This window comes from Prionailurus viverrinus, chromosome C1 (genome assembly GCF_022837055.1).
Source record: "Prionailurus viverrinus isolate Anna chromosome C1, UM_Priviv_1.0, whole genome shotgun sequence".
NCBI classification, from domain to species: Eukaryota; Metazoa; Chordata; class Mammalia; order Carnivora; family Felidae; genus Prionailurus; species Prionailurus viverrinus.
This window is the reverse complement of record NC_062568.1, coordinates 118037521-118051842: the sequence shown is the minus strand read 5'-3', so window position 1 is coordinate 118051842 and position 14322 is coordinate 118037521. Positions and strand designations below refer to the sequence as shown.

The 14322-nt window shown below is 40.1% G+C and overlaps 2 protein-coding genes across 8 annotated transcripts in view; one reads left to right on the top strand and one right to left on the bottom strand.

The window, feature by feature from the left end:
- ST7L (suppression of tumorigenicity 7 like) overlaps positions 1-1805 on the bottom strand; it is a 219636-nt gene extending 217831 nt beyond the window's left edge. For 3 of the 6 annotated variants that reach the window (XM_047869325.1, XM_047869326.1, XM_047869330.1), the window contains exon 1: positions 1161-1373. In XM_047869325.1, coding sequence (XP_047725281.1) covers positions 1161-1368 — 208 coding nt within the window. In that variant the 5' untranslated portion in view covers positions 1369-1373. Of the gene's footprint in view, positions 1-1160; positions 1374-1451; positions 1534-1681 lie in introns of those variants that run through there. The other 3 variants (XM_047869329.1, XM_047869327.1, XM_047869328.1) reach the window with 3 other exon arrangements.
- CAPZA1 (capping actin protein of muscle Z-line subunit alpha 1) overlaps positions 1685-14322 on the top strand; it is a 49890-nt gene continuing 37252 nt past the window's right edge. The window contains exon 1 of one of the 2 annotated variants that reach the window (XM_047869336.1): positions 1685-2124. In XM_047869336.1, the coding sequence (XP_047725292.1) occupies positions 2086-2124 (39 nt within the window). In that variant the 5' untranslated portion in view covers positions 1685-2085. Of the gene's footprint in view, positions 2125-2602; positions 2843-14322 lie in introns of those variants that run through there. The other variant, XM_047869337.1, reaches the window with a different exon arrangement.

Sequence of the window (14322 nt, the reverse complement as noted above, 5' to 3'; positions counted from 1 at the left end):
AATAACTGTCTCATAAATACTTCGGGTTTCAGAAATAAATAAAAATCTATCATAGTTAACTACTCTCACCTACGTGGTGTATCTCGTTAATATGTAGAAAAATAATTTTTCTACGTTGATGAAGTCAAATTCAATTAGCTCTTTCAAACAGTCTAGGAAGGCCAATTTTTTTGTTTTAGTGTGTTAGTTATATCTGACTGAACTTACATAAAACCTAAGTTCGGAAAAGTCCAAAATATTTCAGAACATTATCTCACAGTATTTCATGTCATCTGGTGAAATAGAAAAGGGGACATTTGCCTTGCTACAGAAAATAAACCACAAGTGCTGCTAGTCACAGTCATCACACAACAGAAATACTTTCATCTTGCTCATAGTTTGAGTGAAAATATTGTAATGACATGGTAAGAGGGCCTGGCTCCCATCCACTTTGTCCTGGCTACAGGTAAAGGACAGTATTTGCAGAATCCACGGGGATCATCACTTCTTCCATGTCTGTATCTTCAGCTCAGACTACATAGCAAGCTCTCTACAAATGTTTAAAGCAAGAACTAAGAACCGACTACTGTTTGTGGTTCCCTTTCCCTTTACTTCCTGGACTATTCTATTACTCAAGCCTAAAGCACAGAACAGACAAAAATACCACGAAAAGTATTTCTTGACAGAACTATCTTAAAACATGGTAATGGTCGGCTAAGATCATGGCATCTTCCCCCTTTTAGGCCTTTGAATACAGAGCGCTCATCTTTGTTGTCTAGGTGTGGGAACGCTCAGCTAATCGGCGAGACTCAAAGGAATGATTTTCAAGGGATCCTACCAATGGTGGGGTGTATATAAATTCTGCAGCCAATCTGGAGACGCTCTCATCTGTTTCACTACCTGAAGCTTACAGCTTGTCAGGTGGCTTTTCATCGGTAAACGAAGACAGAAGAGAAAGGGCGGGTCTTAAGAGCTCAAGGGAGGAGCCCGTATCTGCAGCCCAGGTTTGACAATCAGCTGGGGAGTTGCGGCCCAAGAGAAAAAGAACCCACTAGGTCGCGCACCACCGTCTCAATCTCCGAAGCCCTCCAGTGACTGCAGAGAATCTCTGCCCTTGGCCCCTTGTCTCCGGCCCCTCTCCTGGTTCCCCCGCCCAACCCAGGGAGGTCTGGGCCTCTCACCCGCTGCCAAATTCTCACACAGCCTCAGCGGGACCCTCAGAACGTAAAGCAGTCCCAGCCCCGCCACGAACCACAGCGAGGCCCCAGTCCCAGCCAGCCCAGCCCGCAGCCGCTCCCTCCAGCCCAGGGACAGGCTTTGGCCGGGAGCAGGTGCGGGAGGAGATGCCGCAGCAGTCGCTGCTTCACCTAAGCCGTCACCGTCCGCCATCTTGCTGCACCCGCAGGCTCTGGGAGCTGGGAGGGGAGAAGGGCAGGAAACCGGGAGGCGGGAATCCTGGGATAGTGGCGGACCTGAAGTTGGCCTCTGTGAAGGCTGTCTCAGGGAACGCGGACCAAGAAAATTTGGAAGGTGGAGGAGCATCCCAGGGCTGCCTCTTCCTTCGAAGGGCGGGAAGGGGTGGTTAGCGGCACCTTTTCTGGAGGAACTGGACTGAAATGTGACCTCGGAGTGAAATGTTTTTGCTTCCATACGAGTGAGGGTCACCTTTCACCCTATTCTTGGGTTTGGAAAAGCCACTGACCGTTCCAGGGCCCGAGCAGCACTTAGCCCTTTGGACTCGGCTGCCACGGAGATCACTGGTACCGGGAAAACCTACAGTAGCAATTGCTATTTGGTCGGATGGAGCTTGGGCGTCAGGAATAGTCGAATCACGCTCCCGTCGTCTCATAGATGAATGGGAAAATGAATGTAACTCCGTGAGAAAGTTATTAGACTTAAAATCATTTAAAGCAAAGCCTTAAGGCAGCCGGAGACTTCTGGAGTACCCGCGCTCGGAGCCACCACCCTCGCCCGTAACTGACATGGCGCCCTCTCGGTCGGCGTTTCCGGGCGGGTCCTTCCGACGGCCCCCGCGGTGATTCCATCATTCGGCTTCCTTCCCGGCTTGCCTCGCGCCCGGGCCGGGCTGGGCCAGAGCAGCCCAAGATGGCCGACTTCGAGGATCGGGTGTCGGATGAGGAGAAGGTAAGGGGTCCGCCTCTCTCTCTTGCCTCCTCCCGCGACAGGGAACAGGGGCCCGACCTGGCTGTGGTGGGAACCCCGGCAGTGTCCCCAGGAAAAAGAAGCTTCTTGGCCGGTGCTGGCATACGCTCTGCAGTTGGGACGCTTTGCTCTTGAGGGGCTTTCCTCTGCCTCACGGTGGCCCCAGTTCCCCATTCCTTAACTCTCTTTTTCTCCTGCGGGGCCTGAGGCACAGCCCAGTGACCTTCCTGCAAGAGACGTGATTTTGCCTTATTGAATCATGACTGTGGACTCTTTTCTGTAATTAAGAGAGGGGGCGATGGTGATGTCTGGACGTGTCAGGAAGCAGTTATTTTACCGCCTTTAGCTGTCGGGGCTCTCCCCATCCCCCCATTTTTAGATATGATTGAGGCTAGTTTAGGGCGAGTCACTTCCTGGTCAGAGTGGCCTCTTAACTTCCCTTTTGCTCCTCCTTCCTCAGGAAGTGATTTTGCTGTCACGACTCTTCGACAGGGAGAGGTCCCCATGTGTTGTCCGTCCCTCCACTCTTTTCTCGCTTACGATCGGCTGAACTAATTCTCAGTAATATTTGTGTAAGCCTCAGGACATTTGCTTCAGAATTTGAACACCACTCTTCTCTGTAGACAGTCCCTTGATTGATCGTGTGCATGTATGTAAGCCCGCGATGACTCCATCCCTTGCGCCTTACATCCTATTAACGGTAATTTTTGAAAAATAGTTTTCTGTTTCTTAACAAATCGAGAATAGCCAGAGGATTTTTTTTTTAACTCTGTAAAGGTTTAATATAGCACATAAACTTCATGTTAACACATTCAAGTTTGGACAAAGCATCGTGCCTTCTTCGATGCTCCACTGTGTGGTCTTTGATTATAGTTAAATTTATCAGCGTGTTAAGTGCTTATTTACTTCTTAAAAAGTATTTGAAACATAAGAGCATATTCTGCGTTAGGTAGAATAACTTTTTGTTGACAACTGCACACATTTCTTAACACTTTTCAGGCTTTTCAGTAAATACTTGATTTAAGGGTCTGTAGAAATTAGAATGATTTCACTAGGTGACTTGTTATAGGACAAGAATTATGTCTTTTGTTTCCCACATTGGCTGTTACAAAATGTGCACTCTTGCATGCTCTGTAAATATATCTGGGCTCTTTATTTTTTTAATAAGATGGGGATGACAGAGGGGTGACTGTTTATAATCCAGGAGTACTCCGTACAGAATAATTTGATATGTCATACCTACGTATAGCATGTCATTTTGAAATACTGGAGAATGTGGTAAACGTTCACAAGCCATTGAACAATACTTTAGCATTAAATTTTCTCGTTCTTGAAAATTCTCGTGTAAAACTTAGAGAAGAAAAGAGCATCTTACATATGAATTAACGCTGAAGAGAAGTCCATGATAAAATGTCTTGGCTAAGGTAAATAGTTACGATTCGGATGAAATTATAGTAAAAATCGGGAATAACGAAACATTGTTAGCCCAACTGATGGCTCACTTATTTTAAGGAAAAATATTGTTACAGCAAAATTTCACTAAAAACTTAAATAACAATAAACTTCAAAGTTTATGGTGTCCAAACAATACTACATTTACCAGTATTGTGGGTTTTTGTCTTTGAGGCTAAGTTAGAATGCCCTTTTAATTAAACTTGGGAAAATATACATGTATTTTAAAGCGCAAATCGAGATGTCTTTGGATGTTGACAATGTTTAATAACATCAATAGTCTTAATTTTGTAACAGTAAATTTGTGAAGTGTCCTCTTATCTCCCAGCATACTTCTTTTGTTGCGTAATATTAATTAATAATGAAACAGCAAGCAAATCAAAATTAGTACTGTAAATCTGCCCCAAAATGCTGATGAATTTCATATTTCATCAACAGTTTTTAGATTAGCCACATTTCTTTATTATTGTGAACAACTAAGAATAGCTGATACTAAGAAGTCTCATATAATCCATATGATTTGAGATTACTGAAATTTTGTTAGGTTCTTATTCCCAGACAGAACTTGATCTGTATTTCTCTGTTGTGAATCTCTAAGTAAAAAGAAAGGGCCTTGATATCTAGGATTACCTCAGTTTTCCTTTAGCTTCGTACCTACACCGAGCCCTTTTCCTCCAGGCTTCTAATTCCTTTTAACTGAATTCAGGAATTGAAGTATTTTTCCAACAAGACTTGTTGCTATGAATATCTTAGCATTCATAAACAGTAAGTAACCCTTAAGTGAGATCTTGTCCTATAAAATTTTCACAACCAAGACACTTACAAATTTTTAAAATCAAGATATTTTCAGCCATAATTTGTATAGATTCTTCCTTGAAGGAACTCTAAAGTTTCCATTTTTTCCTCTTTTTAACTAAGATCTCAGCTGCGTTTTATTTGAGTTTTTTTTTCAGGCGTATATATCATCACATGGAATATATTTTAATATCACTTTTTATCTTTGTTGCATTTCCTGAAAGCAGTGAACCCAGAGATGAATTTGGTGTTGATAGTCTCTGATTTCCTTGCAAGTATTTCTATAAAAGCTAGTAAGATCAGCCATTCTCATAAGTAACTGCTTAGGTTTTTATCACTTTACAAAGAGGAAGTTGGGTTTTTTAACTTCTACATTGTTACCTGAAATGGTCATGATGAGCTGCCTAAATAAAACAGGAAGCTGAAAGTGTAATAACTTGCAGAAATAAATGCTTTTAGTTTTGTCCTCGAGTTCAGTTTCTGAGAATGAGCTACACTCTTCTAGTCACTGACTCTTCAGTTCCACATGCTTAACAGGACCAAAGTGACAAGATACCATAATTAGGAAATTTGAAATGTGAGAAGAATTACTTGTTTGGGCTCATTGCACTGACTGTTTCCTTTATTTCATGATTCAGCATTTAAAAAAAATAATTGCAGAGAGAATTTTAAGGCTGAAAAAAGTGCAATTAGCATATTTTCCCCTTCAGCTTAACTATTAGAATATTTGTGAACAACCTCAAAAATGCCATAAGAGAGAAACGAATGCTTAAAGCTTAGACAACTATGTCATCTTTGAGGCACTTTTTGGAACAGGTTTATCAAAATTGTTGAGGAAAGATGTGAAAAATGGTAATTTGAGGGCTCACAACTTATGAAAAATACACCTTTTTAAAAAAATAATTAATTAATTAATTTTGAGGAGGTGGGGTGGAGAGAGAGGAGCCCAATGCAGGGCTGGAACTCATGAACTGTGAGATCCTGACCTGAGCTGAAATCAGGAGTCCAGCGCTCAACCAACTGAGCTACCTAGCTGCTGCATGAAAAATATACTTCTAAACTGTATTTTTTTGATTATGTATTACATCCTTAATTTACTAGATGAGTTATTACCCTTACAGGATAAACTCTAGAGCTTATTTGCTATAGGTATTTTCTAAAAGTCATTAATTAGTATTAATACTGTTGTTCTTTTATGTTCTCTTTTTTTCAGTTAGCTTTGCTGAGTAGTATTTATAGAATCTGTCACAAAATCCTTGGACAGGAGCATAAAGCCTAATAAACAGGTGCAAACTCAGATGCCCAATCTTTGGTGTAGGTTTATAATTTCTTCCAGAGTATCTAGCTCTTTTATTAGGACCAGCCTTAATACTAAGCAAAGTAGCATAATTTGTCAAAAAATCAGGCCCCAGGTTTGTCTGATTCAGAAGCCGTGCTTTTTTCACTTTACTGTTTTTCCCATTTAACCATGAGTGAAAAAAACAAAATAGAGGTATCCATTTAATGAATTATAGTTGAAATATTGTGATGTAATGGGAAAGAATGATTCTGAATGTTAGGAGATTTGGCCTCTCTTTGTTGAGCTTATAGCCACCAGTGTGATTCTAGAAACATCACTTATCTCTGTGGGCCTCAGTTTTCTTGTAAAATAGGTAAGGAGAAATGGGTCAAGGTAACCCAACAAAGTTTAATGAACTTCTACAAACTGTAATAAAAAAAAAAAATCTTTGTTTTAAAAATTGAGACATTAAAATGTTTCAGGAGTTTCTGTCATTGTCTGCTTTTGCACATTTGCCCTGATAACAGAACTGTGAATTCTTCTGTAACTGAAAGCGTATCTTTTTATGCTAGTATCTAGCATAGGACCAGGTACATAGTGTAGGGACAACCTTTTGATACAAAGGAGACCAACCAATCACACCTTTCTTCATTCTCATATTTCCCCAGCTCATGGTCCCTCATCCCACCTCCCAATTATTTCTGGTAATCTCTAGGTATTTCTTGAGTTCAGGAACGTGTCCACACTCTGGGTTTTTCTTTGGGCATTCATTGTGTCTAAGTATCTGCTGCCATTACTGATGATCTGCCATGCCACTGCTGGGAACATTAGATCCCTCTGGAGCCGTTTTAGTAGTAAATCCCATAAAGCTACAAAGTATTATGCATACCAAAAGGACTATGAACATATACATCTAGCCTTGCAGAACCCCTAATAGAAGTATTTCCTTCATCTGCTTTAAGTTCTCTCCTTTAGAGCTCAGAAAAACACACACTATAAGGTTAGGTATCATTTGTGCTTTTCTCCTCAGGTGCATGAGTTTCTCTCATTTTCTTGCATGTCAAAAAAAGAAAAAAACTTCTTATGTGGATCGGCTCCTGAAAATAAAAACCCTGGGTAGGAAAAATCAGTCAGGATACTGAAGACAATTTAACTACTTGGGGATTTCTGAACTAGGTGATGATTTTAATATGCACTTAACTGTTATTTTCCCTTTTCCCTTTATCAGAACCTCCTGCAGATCCTTTGCATTTCAGTTCATCTCATCATTGTTCCCTTGTAGTCACACAGGCTCAGAACATTAGCATCATTTTTTTTCCTTCTTAGCCTCTTCTCTCGTGTTCAATTAGTATTCCAGTTCTGTAAATTCTTCCTGTCATTAGATTCTGTTCCTCCATTTCCATTAGTATTTTTGAGAAAAATTATTTTTTGGTGTATAGGAACTATAATCAGATTACATGCTTAAAATTAAAATGTAGGACAAAGCATGAGTAAAACGTCCCACCACCCCTGTTTTCCAGCCACCTAGTTCCTGAGAGGCAGCTAGTATTCTTTTGTATATTTTCTATTCTATGCGTATACAAATATACTTACTTAACATTACATCCAGTCAGTCCACATTCCTTCTGCTAATCTTCATTTAGGACCTTTTCTGATGCTTGAATTATTTCTAACAACATTCTTAATTGTTCTCTTTGCCTCTTTTTTCTCTCTACATTTTTCATTGATTTACCACAGTTCTTCACACTATTAAGTTTTGAAGTATGTGTAAAATTTGTTATTGCTATAACTGCACTTACATATTGTTAAGCAGTGTCTATGAGATGAAATATTCATTTGAATGGATCATATGATGTAGTGTAGGTCAATTATAACATAAGCAAGAAGACTGCATAATGCCAGATTTCAAAGAAAGGTGGTAGGTTCATTGGAACATATGAGAACTTTGTCTTGTGAATTCTTTGTTTTGCATCTAAGTAACATTTAAGTGCTTATTATGTGTTAAGTATTTCACGTATTAACGTGTATTTGTCTCAAAACATTCCAACAGGATAGGTATTTGTATTATCCACATTTTACAGTTGACTAAACTGAGGCACATTTGACATTAAAAAAAACTATGAACCAGTGTTCACAATTAGTCGAGCAGATTCGGTGTTGATAATCTGCTTCCAGACCTGTGGTCTTACCCACTTTAATCCCTTTGAATAGACAGTAGGTAGTAAATTAAGGTAGCAAATAATTCTACTGAAATGACACAGCCCTAAACAGCAATCAAGTTTAATGGTATAGTGACATGGATAGTTCTACAGATACTAAAATACTGATGTTCTTTGGTTGTGACTACATTGTAATTACTGCTAAATTAGCTGGGTGCTCTTTTGAGTTTCTTCAAGTGTGCTACCAGTAGTATTTGAAATGTCTTATAAACTCAGAGTGTTAAGACACTTGATTTTAGAAGTTTAATGATCATAATAGTCCTCATGACAAGGTGAAGAGCATCATCCTCTTAAGAATGTTATCATATAGCAGTACCTTGGAACATTATTGCCTACAGTAGAGTTGCTGGTGTGCTGCTTTCTTTTTCTTTCTTTTTTTTTTTTTAATGTTTATTTTTGAGAGGGAGAGAGAGAGAGAGACAGCGTGTGAGTGGGGGAAGGGCAGAGAGAGAGACACACACACACAGAATCCGAAGCAGACTCCAGGCTTTGAGCTGTCAGCACAGAGCCCAACACAGGGCTCAAACCCATGAACCATGAGATGATGGTCAGAGCTGAAATCAGATGCTTAACCAACTGAGCCACCAAGGTGCCCCTGGTGTGCTGCTTTCAAAAGCAGATTTCTAGGTTCTATCCTAGACCAACTGAATCAGAATCTGGGAGGATCACTGCTCAGGATCTTTTTTTTCCCCCTAAATGTTTATTTTTGAGAGAGAAGCACAGAGCACGAGTGGGGGAGGGGCAGAGAGCAAGGGAGACACAGAATCAGAAGCAGGCTCCAGGCTCCAGGCTGTCAGCACAGAGCCCAACATGGGGCTCGAACTCAGGAATGGTGAGATCAGACCTGAGCTGAAGTCAGACGCTTAACTGACTGAGCCACCCAGGTGCCCCAGGAATCTATTTTTAAATAAGTTTCCCAGTAATTCCACTGCAACTCCGGAACCACTATCCAAATCTTAGTCTTCTGCCTTTTAGCTCAGAAACTTGATTCATCAGGATATTAAAACTAAATCTCTCAGGAACAAACTTATATTATATGATTATATTCATCAGCCTATGATGAAACTAATGTATAAAAGTAGCAGAACAACTAATTTAACAAATATAGAAAGGGGACGCCTGGGTGGCTCAGTTAGTTAAGTGTCTGACTTCTGCTCAGGTCATGATCTCACTGCTCATGAGTTTGAGCCCCACGTCGGGCTCTGTGCTGACAGCTCAGAGTCTGGAGCCTGCTTCGAATTCTGTGTCTACCTCTCTGCCCCTTGCCCACTCATGCTCTGTCTTTCTCAAAAAATAAATAAACATTAAAAAAATAAATATAGAAAGGACTAGAAACTTTCTTTCAGGTAGGTCAGGGACATGGGAGATCAAATTATAGTTCTTTCACACTTGAAGTGTGGAGTTGGAACGAGGGAAGTTAACGATACAGGTTAACATTTTAACTATATAGGTGAACATTTTAATGGCATTTTCCTCCTTAATAGGGACATATACCCAACACAAGACCATGTAGGGTCTTTGGGCAGAGCACCCTCTAACTTTTAACAGCAGCAGACATTGTTTTTACATAGCTGGAAGGAAACCCTTAAGTATCAAAAATTTGCGTATTACATACAACTTCTCCTGCAGTCTTTCCCCTCTTAATGACATACTTATTCTTTAGTTGTTCAGGCCATAAAGTTTAGTGTCATCTTTGACTCCTGTTTCTTTCACAATACATATAGTCTAGTAGCAAATCTTGTAAGCTCTGCCTTCGAACTATACCCAGAAAAAGACGGTTTCTCACCACCCCCTTATTCCAACCACTCTGGAAGAAGCCACTGTGATTTCTCCTAGGTTATTGCAGTAGTCTTCTCTTTGGTGTCCCTGCTGGTACTCTTGCCTCCTCCTCCCTGCCCAGCAGGCTCTCTGCAGTGCAGCACCCAGAATACACTGGTTGGAGAATGTAAGTTGGAACATGTCACTTCTTTGCTCAGAATCCTCCATTGGCTTCCCATCTTCTTCAGAATAAAAGTTCTTACTCTGACGACAAGTCCCTCTGTCTTTACCGCTTTCTTCTCTCACCTCATCTCCTTCCTATTCTCCCCTGCTCCTCTCTGTTCTAGCCACACATTCTCACCTAAATGGTCTTTGTGTTTGCTCTGTTGTCTGGAGTTCTCTTCCTTCTTCCCTTAATTCCTCCAGCTATTTCATCACAAGTCATTTTCTCAGTGAAGTCTTCTCTGGTTACCCTATATATTGTCAAATCCTAACATTTCATTATCCCCTTAAGTTCCTTTATTTTTTTATTTTTTTATTTTTTAGCATTTGTCACTGGCTATTTAATGTAGTTTATTTAATGTTATCTCTGTTATTTAATGTTGTCTCTCTACCCATTAGAATGTAAGCTCCACAAGAACCATACACTGGTGCATCACCATTGCCTAAAACAGTGCCTGACACGTAGTACACTATCAGATATTTGTTGAATGAGTGAATAAATCTCACTTTAATAGCATCTGACTTGATTTCATAGCTAACTCTTTTTTTTTTTTTTTTTAATTTTTTTCAACGTTTTTAATTTATTTTTGGGACAGAGAGAGACAGAGCATGAACGGGGGAGGGGCAGAGAGAGCGGGAGACACAGAATCGGAAACAGGCTCCAGGCTCTGGGCCATCAGCCCAGAGCCCGACGCGGGGCTGGAACTCACGGACCGCGAGATCGTGACCTGGCTGAAGTCGGACGCTTAACCGACTGCGCCACCCAGGCTCCCCGATTTCATAGCTAACTCTTAGAGGACAGACTGATTTCCAGGTTTTGTGAGGCTGTATTAAGGATTCCAGTACTTCCATATTACTAACAGTCTAATTTTATTAATGGAGCTTCCCACTCAGAAAGCTTCAGCACTTCTCCATTACCTACAGATACAACCAGACTTGATATTAGCATAACTACTGCCATCTGACTCATCTTACTCTACCCTTCTCTTTTATTATCTCCAAATAAATCCTCTGTTTCTACCAAACTGGTCTGCCTGCAAAAGACTGTTTCCCCCTCCCACCTCTTTTCATTTTACTATTCCCTCATTTGTAACACCCACCTCCCCCCCCCCCCCACCGCCTCCTAATCTAAAGCACTCTGTAGAGCTCAGTTTAGATCTCACCTGCCCCTTCCTTAAAGTGTCTTTCCCCAACCCAGCCCACATCTATCCCATCCTTCCTCTTAAGTAAGTTGTTTTGTTTTGAGTGAATGGACAAATTGGTAAACACAAAGATCTGAACTTTAAAGAAAACATGTTATTCAAAATTCAGTAACATGTAGGCATTTGCTTAGGGAAAGAAAGTTAAGTATCTGCTATGTATTAAGTCCATCTCATGTTACCTCACTGGATCCTTAAAACAGTCTGATATGAGCAGGTATTATATCCACATATGAAGAAACTAAGACCCAAGCAATGAAATATTAAAGCTGGCTTGTAAAACCAGGTCTGACTTCAAAAGTTTTTGAAGATAAAATTGGTAAAAAGACATACCTTTGAATTAGAATGCCATAACATGCCAGATATGCAGTGGATCTTGAAGGCTGAAGCTTCCTGTTTCCCAGTACTTTTGTTTCCATGTGGCATAGGTTCTCACCACCAAACTCTACCCTTTTGGACTTCAGTCATTGCTCTCAAGCATCTGAATCTCAAAGTGTATGGTGTGAATTTTTCCCGAGTTTCTTAAATTGGTCTTTTTGTTTCCAAAATGATGCCCATTGTATATCTGGCACTTGGAACCCTTTACCTGTCTGCCCAGTAACCTAGAATAAGGGATGAGAATGTGTGTGTTTTAACACATTTAAGCTTCTAAACAACAAGTTGCTTATGTGATCTTTTTCACACATTTTTATCTTTTTTTCTGACTCATTAGAACATTATATCTCAGACTTTTCTACTTCCTCAGTTCTTGATCTAGACATTTTGATCCTATAATTAAAATGAATAGGGCCTTTTGGGGCACCTGGGTTACTCAGTCGGTTGAGCATCTGACTTGATTTCAAGCTCAGGTCATGATCCCAGGGTCATGGAATCGAGCCCTCATCGGCCTCGCACTGAATGTGGAGACTGCTTGAGGTTCGTTCTCTCTCTCTCTCTCTCTCTGTCTCTCTCTCTCTCTCTCTCTCTCCCCCTCCCTCTCCCTCCCTCCCTCCCTCCCTCCCTCTGCTCCTCTCCCCAGCTTGCATTCCCTCTCTCTCTTTCAAATAAAAAAAAAAAGAAAACAAAAAACAAGTATTGTCTTTTACCTCCTTCCATATGAATATCAGTGCAATTTTGGATTTAAGGTAATTCAACTTTTTAAATCTTCACTGAGAATGAGTCAGTACTTAAAATTTTTTCCTGTTCAGTAGTTAATGTCTTAAGGCTTACCACTGACTTTGAACTTCTAAATGAACACTAAGGTGTATACTTGGAAATCTTTTTACCAGCATTCTGATGTTTTATATTAGAAGAGTCCAGAATAAGAACTAATGGATGATTTCCTTGTAACTTGGTGCATAGAGGGAATGGTTGGGAAAGATTAACTATAAAATAGATAAGAGCTGTTTTTTGGTTCTTGTCTGTTGTAAATTTTATGCTTAAGTTTGTCATTTTTATATACCATTATACTAGGTGACATAAAATATAATGATGACCCTGTTAAAGAAAAAATTCTTCTGATACTTGTTAAAATGACTTGGGGTGTCTGAGTGGCTCAGTTGGTTGAGTGTCCAACTTTGGCTCAAGTCATGATCTCGCAGTTTGTGAGTTTGAGCCCCACATCGGGCTCTATGCTGACAGCTCAGAGCCTGGAGCCTGCTTCGGATTCTGTGTTTCCCTCTCTCTCTGCTCCTCCCCTGCTCAAACTCTGTCTCCCTCTCTCTCAAAAATAAATAAACATTAAAAAAATAATAAGACGATTTTATTCAATAGTTTTGTGTTAGGGGAGAGAGCTAGAGCTCAGCTCCAGATGAAGCAAAGACAACTGGGGATCTATAGCCAGCAAGCAGAATGAGGGGGTCAGTGGATGGAAAATTACTAAGAGGACACATAAGGGTGGAGGGATTCTTACTTAACTGATTTAACAGGATCCTTACTAAAGACAGATTGAGGACTTCTGCATCAAAGGTGGGGGATAAGGAACTTGATCAGATACCTAAAGTGGGGGTATTCTCACTAAAATGACAACAGGTTCTTGCTAGGATTGGGTTAGACAGGACATAGGATGGAGCCAAGATCAAGGCCTAGCTGAGAAGAGAGGGCTCAGAGGAGCCTGACTAAAGTTTGGTTAAGGAGAGACTTTGACATTAAATGTATGTTATGTAATTACTTTAATAAGTTTTCGAGCAATTATTCCTTAGAGTTGATAAAATTTTTAAAACGTAATTGCTGGAAGCTCCTTTCTATTTGCATGGGATGCTGCCCAATTCATGAATCATTTAATAAAGCTAATTAGATCTTCCATGAGAATGAATGTGAGTGAATGAAATTGCTGTACTTAAAAAAGCAAACTTGCCTGCTTTTCCCACCTATTGTCTATATCTGACAAAATTTGTAATTGGTTACTAATAGAGAAAACAGTTTCTAAGAGCTACTTTAAAATAACTTTTAAAAGAGTAAACAAAGCAAAATATTCGGAAGTGCCATCTTTTGTTTTATATAATATTGATCCTAATTTAAAACATATCTTTATGCTTTTAAGCCTTAGCTATTACTGAAAATGATAGAATATAAACTGTATAGAGCTAAGTTTTTAAGTACATTCTGAGTCTTTGTAGTGTCTCTAGGTCAAAAACTGGGAAACTGGGAAAACAATAGTTTATTTGGAATTTTAAAAAGCTGCTGGGGTGCCTGGATGGATCAGTTGGTTAAGCGCCTCAGGTCATGATCTCACTGCTGTCAGCACTGCAGAGAGCCCTCTTCAGATCCTCTGTCCCCCTTTCTCTCTGCTCCTCCTCCACTCGTTCTCTCTCCCTCCCTCTCTCTCTCCCTTAAAAGTAAATAAACATTTAAAAAGTAAATAAATTAAAAAGCAGCTAACAATAAGTTTTAGTTAATGAAACCAATATTCCATTTGGTCCTAGACATCACTAAGAATATATTTTTCTTTTAGAATTGCAGCCCCAAATTAAATTCTCACTAGCCTCTGAGAACCCTCAGCCAGGAGGGATTTTGTTTATTTGATAAGGGCACTGCAGCTGAAATTCCAGGGCTTTGATACTATTATATATGCATGTCAACAGCTTGGAACTTGTACCTATTAAATTATTGCCCCAGATAGTTTATTGTTGATACACTGAAAGCTTTAGAACCAGATGAAAAAATGAACCACACTGAGGCAAGATGTATTTTTAAAAAAAATTCTTCCTTTTTCAAATAACATACTAGGAGGAGGGAAGAAAGAGTAGGCAGAGAACAGTAAATTGTTAGGGCGGTG